This window comes from Limulus polyphemus, unplaced genomic scaffold (assembly GCF_000517525.1).
Source record: "Limulus polyphemus unplaced genomic scaffold, Limulus_polyphemus-2.1.2 Scaffold5634, whole genome shotgun sequence".
NCBI lineage: Eukaryota > Metazoa > Arthropoda > Merostomata > Xiphosura > Limulidae > Limulus > Limulus polyphemus.
This window is the reverse complement of record NW_013671244.1, coordinates 48,782-58,260: the sequence shown is the minus strand read 5'-3', so window position 1 is coordinate 58,260 and position 9,479 is coordinate 48,782. Positions and strand designations below refer to the sequence as shown.

At 33.0% G+C, this 9,479-nt stretch overlaps 2 protein-coding genes and 2 long non-coding RNA genes across 4 annotated transcripts in view; 2 read left to right on the top strand and 2 right to left on the bottom strand.

Moving 5' to 3' along the window:
• Window positions 1–258, top strand: part of LOC106472814 (polypeptide N-acetylgalactosaminyltransferase 5-like) — a gene marked incomplete at its 5' end in the record, with an annotated part of 6,974 nt that extends 6,716 nt beyond the window's left edge. The window contains one exon of the mRNA XM_022401355.1: window positions 178–258. Coding sequence (XP_022257063.1) covers window positions 178–258 — 81 coding nt within the window. The remainder of the gene's footprint in view (window positions 1–177) is intronic.
• Window positions 259–457: 199 nt separating this feature from the next.
• On the top strand, window positions 458–2,206 carry LOC111089232. The gene is made up of 2 exons (XR_002613538.1): window positions 458–667; window positions 1,424–2,206. It is a non-coding gene; the product is annotated as an uncharacterized LOC111089232 (long non-coding RNA).
• On the bottom strand, window positions 1,889–2,546 carry LOC111089233. Its single transcript, XR_002613539.1, has 2 exons — window positions 2,489–2,546; window positions 1,889–2,382 (listed from the first exon to the last, which is right to left on the bottom strand). It is a non-coding gene; the product is annotated as an uncharacterized LOC111089233 (long non-coding RNA).
• Window positions 2,547–6,376: 3,830 nt separating this feature from the next.
• LOC106472815 (probable tRNA(His) guanylyltransferase) lies at window positions 6,377–8,324 on the bottom strand. The gene has a single exon (XM_013933483.2). The coding sequence runs from the start codon at window positions 8,147–8,149 to the stop codon at window positions 7,121–7,123; it is 1,029 nt and encodes a 342-aa protein (XP_013788937.1). The 5' UTR covers window positions 8,150–8,324; the 3' UTR covers window positions 6,377–7,120.
• Window positions 8,325–9,479: the final 1,155 nt, after the last annotated feature.

The following is a 9,479-nucleotide window of genomic DNA, read 5'->3' as shown; positions in this document are numbered from 1 at the left end:
ACAATTTGTATATGTGTGTGTGTGTGAAAAATGAAATGTATCCGAGTGAATGTTAACACCCCTTTCTGTTGAAATGATGTATTAACTGGAATTTATTTGCTAATTTGTGTGAAATGGTGTTTATTTTTATTGTACAATTTTTCATACCACTTGCATGCTTTTTTTTTCAGATTGTAGGAAAGATATCAAAAAAGGGGTGGAGATGTTTTTACTTCCTTCCAGGTTTTTGTCTACACAAAACAACAGCAAATAATGTGAAAGATATTTTAAAAAGGTGGGGATGTTTTTACTTCCTTCCAGGTTTTTGTCTACACAAAATGACAGCAAATAATGTGAAAGATATTTTAAAAGGGGGGTGTTTTTACTTCCTTCCAGGTTTTTGTCTACACAAAATGACAGCAAATAATGTGAAAGATATTTTAAAAGGGGGTGGTGGTGTTTTTACTTCCTTCCAGGTTTTTGTCTACACAAAACGACAGCAAATAATGTGAAAGATATTTTAAAAAGGGGGGATGTTTTTACTTCCTTCCAGGTTTTTGTCTACACAAAACAACAGCAGATAATGTCTGATGAAAACTGTTTGGATGCAGCATCAACTAATGCACCTGTTAAACTTATAAGATGTACTGGACTGGGAGGAAACCAGATGTGGATATATGACACAAAGGTAAATTTTAAGAAGTAAATGTTATACACATTTATGTTGGAAAGTTTCAAATGGATGTAGTTTTTGCAATTTGAACAGTTTGTATACGAGTACGTGTGGTAACGTGTTGTAACGATCCCTTACTAGGAATTGTTAACGGTTTAACCATTTAGCTGAGTCTGAGGTGAAAGAAGTCTCGGTATGACTCCGAGCTGTGGAGATCACCACAGAAAAACTATAAACCAACCAAAGGTCATTCCACAACTCAGAAAAAAACCTAGCACCCTACCAGTGGTCATCCCATAACTCGGAGAAAAACTAACACCTAATCAGTGGCTGTCCTACAACTCTGAGATAAACTAGCTCCCAATCAGTGATTGTCCCACAACTCAGAAATAAACTAGCACCCAACTATACACATACATCAGGTGTCACAGTGTACTATGAAAAATACTGTAAATTGTCCTTAAATGTTTTTAAAATTCTATAAGTTCAAGTTAATTATATCATTTAACTATACACGTACATCAGGTGTCACAGTGTACTATGAAAAATACTGTAAATTGTCCTTAAATGTTTTTAAAATTCTATAAGTTCAAGTTAATTATATCATTTAACTATACACGTACATCAGGTGTCACAGTGTACTATGAAAAATAGTAAATTGTCCTGAAGTTCTTGTTAAGCTTAAATCCAAACACTCTAGTTAAGCATCTGTTACCATATTTATTTTTGTATATTGCATTACCAGTGGACAACCTTCTGATTTTCTTACAGGACCAAACAATTCGACACATGAATACAGGAAACTGTCTAACGATGACTAGAGAACAAGACGTTGCTCTCTCTCTTTTGAGAGAGTGTGATGGAAATATTGATCAGAAGTGGTTAATGCAGAAAAATTATCAATTGCAATCTTCTTAGGACCAAATACAATTTTGAAATGTTTGACAAATATGCATGTCAAAATTGAGAGAAAGTGTGTCTGGTGGAACATCTGAGAGGACCAATGGGGTAGCCGAAGAGTAGGCCAGCATACGTTATATATACAGCATTACGGTAACAACATTAGTATAAGCAAACAATGAGAGATATTTCTGTGACAATTCCTGTTGTGTAATCTGCAATCTTTGTCTTCATTTATTGGCAAAACTTTTCAGAAATGACAGATTGTATAATAATAACCTCTGATAAGCATAGAGCAGTCTTACTAATGTTCTTCCAAACAAAATTAATTTTACCTTTTTTTTTTTGGAGATTTGTCATTCTTGAAGTTAGTTGTTATGGCAATTTTCTCACATTTTTATTGTTAGGAGAAACTATATAATTTTTATTTTAATGTATAAAAACTGAGATTGTCTGGAATGTTACCTATGTATATTGTTACCTGAGAATGTTGTGTTACCTAAGTATATCATTACTTTCTGATTATTTTATAATTCTTCATAAAGCGATCTGTCACAAAAATTATCTCAAGTAGTAAGTGTGTTGAAATGAATGCTTTGGTTATTGCAGTAAAAATTAAGATTAATATATCTTGTTATAACAGCTGAAAAACTACACTCTTTGTGAATCAGTTTCTTGCTGCTTTTAGAAATATATTAATTCCAGTGTATGACCTTTTGTTGCATAAATAACCTTCTTACATGTGTTTAAAATCTATTAATAGTGCTGTAAATCCTCATTGTTGCTTTAACGAGCATTAAATAAAATCAGTCGAGTGAGACCGTTTAAACCTGTGGGACGTTATCAAGCTACAATAAAATCAGTCGAGTGAGACCGTTTGAACCTGTGGGACGTTATCAAGCTACAATAAAATCAGTCGAGTGAGACCGTTTAAACCTGTGGGACGTTATCAAGCTACAATAAAATCAGTCGAGTGAGACCGTTTGAACCTGTGGGACGTTATCAAGCTACAAATAAAATCAGTCGAGTGAGACCGTTTGAACCTGTGGGACGTTATCAAGCTACAATAAAATCAGTCGAGTGAGACCGTTTAAACCTGTGGGACGTTATCAAGCTACAAGTATGGGAAATGATTATAATAAATAAACTTATTTTGTTCTTAAATTTTTCTAATTAAATTTGTTGATACTATTTTAATTATCCTGATAAAGTATTGAGAATACGTTAGTTTTCTATACATATATCAGTTACCCATTAAGGACTACTTAACTGCAGACGATCACAACATTGTAACAAAAAGCTTTCTTCCCTGTCAGAAAATAAAACAACAACACCGGATATTGGATTATATCCAAGATACCCACAACAATTAGTTTTTTCTAGTGGTACTCTAGCGAAGAAGACCTTGTACCTAGCACCACCTATTTCAATAGAGAACCCTCACGGAACTAAATAGCTACCTAAGTACTGATTTCACTATCTCCGATGTGATATGTCGTCCAGCTACCTACATCACGTAAAGTGGTTAGTGGACGACTACATTAACAGAATAAACACATGGGTCTTGATACATATTGGGTGTATAACAATAACACAGAGTAGAATCATTTTCAACCCTAATAATAGTTTATTCTCACAATATTGCAGCTCATTCTTATACTGTAACTATGCTGTAAAAACATATCAACAAACCGATTTCTATAGTTTTCAATAATACTGCAACACACACACACGAGCAATGGAAACCAGCAAGTAGAGCTATGACTACTACTAACTGTTAAATGTAAGTTTATCTATGTTGACATCTGTACAACTTCTAGTTCTCTACTACATGTGTTTTCAGTGTGGTCACCTCTTACGGAGTTTATGTTATAGAACAGTTTTAGTCCACCCTTGACCTACGTTTTATTATTCAGACGACAGTTTATATATAATAGAGATTAGAAACTTAATCGATTACCTTGAAGCAGTGATTGATGTAATCACATGAAACTAATAGATTAGTCAAAATTAACTGAAATTATGATTAAATTGATTATCGGAAAAATAATTACCTAATCAAAATTAGTGTTTCTAATTATCACTTCTTTTTAATATTCCAACAATCGATTGATCAAAACAACAATCAAACGACTGTGTGAAAAATAATTAACTAATCGAAATTAGGGTTTTCAATTATTCCAGCTTTCCAGGTAATCAAAATATTGCTGTAATCTTTGTAGTTGAGCAAAAAGCTATCTGGTGAGCTATATGTAGTTTTTTGACCATATAGCCTATTATGGAGGAGGAGGCTATTTCATCTAGTACAGTTGGTGTTATACTTGCGAAGTCACTATCGATGGCAGGCCTGAAAAATTACAGCCCAAAGAATATCAGGCCTACTAGGGCAACAGAGGCCGTAGAAGCTGGTTACAATGAAAACTGGTCGATGGTGAAGTGCGAATGTGTTTCGGTACCATTATATACATTCAAGAATCCCAGATTTTACTGACAAAATTTTGTAAGGTGAAAGGGAAATAATCTACTATATTTCTTGTTGTAATGAACCAATACACCATTTTCATTGTAACTACTTAAGGTCCTAAAATTATGTTCTCTCTACTATATGGCATTGTAATTTTTATAATTTTAATTTTCAATTATTAAAATACACTGGTGACTCCATTGTCATTGACTTGCATCTAAGTCGATGCTGATCTTGACAATGGAGTCATATATTCACGAGTCCAGAGTGATTTGATGCGTCTCATCAATGCTTGTTGGTATTATCTTTTATATGTAACAAGATTCTATTAGATTAATAATGTTGTATTTGTCATTGGCAGTACCATGACTCTCTAATTTCATAACTTTAATTTTCACTTATTAAAATATACTGATGACTCCATTGTCATTGACTTGCATATCTGTTGATGAAATGTTGCATGACACTCATATAAATGGTGTACCACTGTTACTGAAAAGGGATCATCCTGCCATTCAAGGTTTACAAGATCCCTTATTATAGAGTAAACTGTAGTTTGATATATGTACTACACAGCGGCTCACTTCACAATATATATAATGTACCGAGTGTGAAATTGACATATTTGACCCCATGCCACAAGTGGACGAAGTTCCGACTGAAAGAGCGCCAAAGGCAAAAAGGAGGAATAGACTGTGGACCTTTTGCTATAGCTTATGCGACTTCTACCAACATCAATTATGAACAGGCTGAAATGAGAAGTGCTTTAGGACTGGAAAGTTAACATAATTTCTTTTGTTGAGGCAACAAACACAAAGGAATAGAGTGAAAGAGAACACCAGCAAAGTCAACATGTACCGTTTCCGTAAACTTCCAGATAACCAACCACCAAGAACAGATGAGTGAATGCAGCTTTTGTAAAGAAAGATCAGACTTACCTGGCAATTACCAAACAAATCTTTAATGATAAGAAATTTAGTGTAAGTTGCTTGTGTGCACAGTGCCTAGACATCTAAAAAAAATGAGCACAATGATTCATTGAGGACAGGTATCATTTTGACGGATACCGTTAAAAATTTGATGTCACGATATATGGTAAAGGTGCTTTTAGTTTGAATTGATTAATAATCATTTGATAAGCTGGCAACATTAAAACAGACCCATTGGAAGAACAATATATTGTAGAACAGACTTTCTGGGTTGAGATGCACTACAAGTACAACAAATGGTGTTATTAAAAGTACAGTTGGCATGCATGTCTTTTTCTTCCTTAACAATAATTTGCTCTGAATGCTTTTTTTAGAGAACAATATCGTTTCAGATTTTGCTATAATTTTTGTTATGTACATAAAGTTGTAAACTTAGCTCTACAGTTTTTAATCTGTATTTCAGCAGAAAGGAATGTGGTTAACTTTTATCATTTTTTATTTCCTTATGTTTTACATTAAAGTAAGCGTGAACAATGTCTGTACGCAAAATGGAACTTTTTGGACTCTGCTGCTTTAAGGCTACAGGGTTTTGGCAGTTGTCAAACAGGTACAACACAAATCTTGCCGGGCAGAGCTAAGCCTTTTAGTAGACATAGATCTAAGTACAAATTTAAGAAAAAATTACTTAATAATCGGTCAAAATTTGGGCAACCGGTAAGCATTTTTATAGCGGTTTCGATTACAAGACATCTTGGAAACAATGGAATTGGTGTCTTTTTTATAAATCTTTATAAAAATTAATACTTTCATCAGTACTATTATCATATAAGGGTTTGTATGGTGACTACTGTTGATCTTTTTACTTTAATAACTTAGGTATAGTCAGGGCAATACATACAAAATTCTATAGTTACCTATAAAATTATATTCACAACATTAAGCCTAATTAACTCTGCTATCCAGGATATAGGAAAAACCCTCGTAACTGATTGAATGCATCTAATAACAAACAAAGTATAGATGGCATTCCTGATCTTCCAAAGATTAGTCTGTCCCAATAAATTCACATCACATATTTCTATCAACTCCCCTTCTTAATCCCCTCTACATGAAATCTACCTGTTTGAGACTTCTTCACCGGCATTTTAAATTACCCATTTATACATGCTAACCCGTGGTCCCATCCTGTATGGCACGTAGTCTTCTCTAACAGTAATATGGTCCATAAACTCTAACACACCCACTGCCTCTAATATTCATGCGTAATTTAAACTACATCTGAATGTATTTAATACATACAATTTATAGAATACAAAGCCTGACATTTAAAAGAAATACATGATGAAACTATAACTAGGAAATAATTAATTTATTAACCAAAAAAAAAAAATGTTTCTGTATAATAAGGATCAATGAAATAATTATTTAACTGTAATAAATATTATTTACTGACATCGTGAAAAAACACCAGATGTATAATTTAAACATTTTGCTACATCCTTAAGCAAGATTTTATAGTTTAATTGTGAAACTATTTATGTGGCAACACTTCAAAATCTATACCCCAATGTGTTTTTAATTCTGTATACTTTAACAGTATGTATACACACCAAATCCTTGGTTGATTTGTTCAGTAGGAATTTGATATATGGGACAAAAATCACATGCTTATTTTTGTGTATTAGTATACCAAATTTATTCTCTAAGTTAATTCTTTCAATTAAATAAATGGCTAAATCCGTAAGGTTCTACACCATTTCACAGAAAATTCTGTGAGTACACTGAACAATATTAATAGTATAAAGTTAAGTTGAAACACTATAGTTTTATTGGAGGTAGTCACATTCCACTGTAATAATTAAATTACTGGATTTTTCTCCTTTAAATAAAGCAACTAGAAAAATACAAGTAATTAGCTTTTGTTATCAACCCTTTTCAAAGTAACACAAAATAATTAAAAACATCAATTGAAATGTATACAAAATAAAAGTGTCAACTCATAAAAAGATTACTAGGTATTGTAACCTACATTTGCAGATTAATCACTTAAAAATATAGTTTCATCTGTCTACAAACGAATTAAATAATATAAAACAATGCTCTCACTTAGGCTTGATAACTCTTAATATTTAGGGCTTATTATAAAACCTTACTTTTCTCCTAAATAACAGTGTGTCACATATATGACCCCAATATGTCATTATTTTCTTCCCAGAACTTATCTCCAATAATGTCCACATTTAAAGGAAGAATTGTCATCCTTCTTTTGGTATATCTTTGTGTCTCTACCATACCATTTTGGCCAACAACATTTTTTTCATGTTCTTGTTCTACTTTTCTACGTAACAGAATGGTACCCTTACGATACAATTCTGGAAGATTATTGTAATTTATACCAAATTCTGAAAATAAAATTTCATTTTTATCAGAAGCAACAGTCCCTCTCAACCTCTCTTCAGCCTTACTTGGGGAATAACCACCTTGTTGCACTAAAGCCCAGAATGCTGTATTATACAGGTTATTGATGTGACAGTCAGCCTGTCGCCAACTCAGATAGTCACGTAAATTTTGATTAGTTGGATATAACACAACACGGCCATCAAATGATGGTGGATACTTCAAATATGTCTGTGGGAAAAAATTACTCCAATAATATACAAAAGATGAGGAAAACAAACTACAAATATTTGTCTCTATCTTGGTTTTTCTTCGATTGTAGAGTTCTGAATCCTTCTTAAAAACAAAACTATATTCATCACTCTGACCATATGCCAAGCAGATTTCGTTAAATTCTTCCATTACACGAACAGCACTTTTGGTCATTAAAGCCAAAGCACGACTGTCATTTGGTTTATCATAGTCATGTTCACTGGATAACTTGTGAAAGCCTTTTCCATCTAATCTAACAACCATCCAGCAGTTTGGTAAACATCGGTCATCACTTTCAAATTTCCTGACGTATTCAAACTTACTTTGAGCCATTGATGAAATATTAAAATGTTTAATTTCAAAATAATAACAGGACCGACCAATCACCCTCGAAACAAATTCAGATCTGCTCAAATTTGTATTAGGCTTAAATACTGCAGTAATAGATCGACGAGTTGTTCCATTACCAGTACGAGTCGTCAAGCGTAGAAACTGAAATAAGTTAGGCCTAATAGCAACATTTCTTAACAAAATATGTTTCTGCTTCTGCAACATTTAATTACGAAATACATTAACAGTTTAATTTAAAACTTTTGATTACCGTCAGTAAATCGAGATTATGCCTATTTATATTTTTTAAAAATCATTTCTACACCGTCTATCATTCTACTAACAAATTTGCCATGTGTCTCGTGCACAAGAAATATCAAACACATTCAACTTAACAAAAGAGGTCGCTACGAACCAATGCGTTATTTCCGATTAAATTGACTAGTTTAAAATTATAATTAAAAAGTTGATACATTTTATCTAAAACAGACAGAACTGGCCAGTTTAAAAATCCCACGTTTATGATATTCCAAAGTATAATAATAGAATGTCAAAATTATATATCAAAACAGACTAGAACAGAATTATTTTGAATCGAAGTGGCTGTATGAAGGTTTCAGTTGTTTTTTTATATGATACAGTTAAGTGTGCAAGTTTCTAACTCTAGAGAATATTAAATAAACATCCATGCTTCTCAACAGTCATATTAGTGCAACTTGTAATCACTTTAATACAATATTAACGTTGTATTTTATTGTATTCCCTTTGCTCTATGGATAGTTTGCTATTACGTAAGTACGTTAAACAGCCAAAACAGAGAATGAGTCAGGGGGATGATTATTTATTTACGTAAACCTATGTTATTTTATCACTAAGTGTCTTCAGATGTAATAAACAATTCATGATATTTCGCTTGTTTGATAGTTTTAACGCAAAGCCACACAACAGGTTATCTGCGCTCTGTACACCATGAAGAACCAAACCTCATATTTTTGCATTGTAAGTTCACAAACGTACCGCTGATCCACTTGGGGGGGGGGCATATGATGTTTTAAATAAAGATTTAGAGACAGATATGTTTCACATAATTTTTTATAAAGTTCTGTTTAAAGGCCCACCCAAGTCCTTAATCCGGTCCTTTGTGTGGAGTGTGTTTAGTGGTATCGCATCTCAAGCTGTGGGTCCTTTATGTTGTAGCCTAAAACGCCAAGCACTAGGCCACGCCCAGTCTGATTTTATTAGGAACTTCAGATTAAAAACTTCAATGATCAAATTATTTGAAGAGCATTTGGTATGCATATGAAAATTGGTTTCATTTGGTATGAAAATTATGGTTTAAGAACATATCAACAATTAATGCACCCGTACATAATTTTTACACAACCTAGCAAATTCTTAAAAATTGCGTAAAAGTACAAAAAAAATCCCCCAAAACACGGCGATTTCTAAGAATCTCCATTCTCCTTCCAAAACCCCCCCAGTGGTACAGAGGTATGTCTGCGGACTTACAACGCTAGAATCCAGGTTTCGAATCCGATTATCCTAATTTTTTATT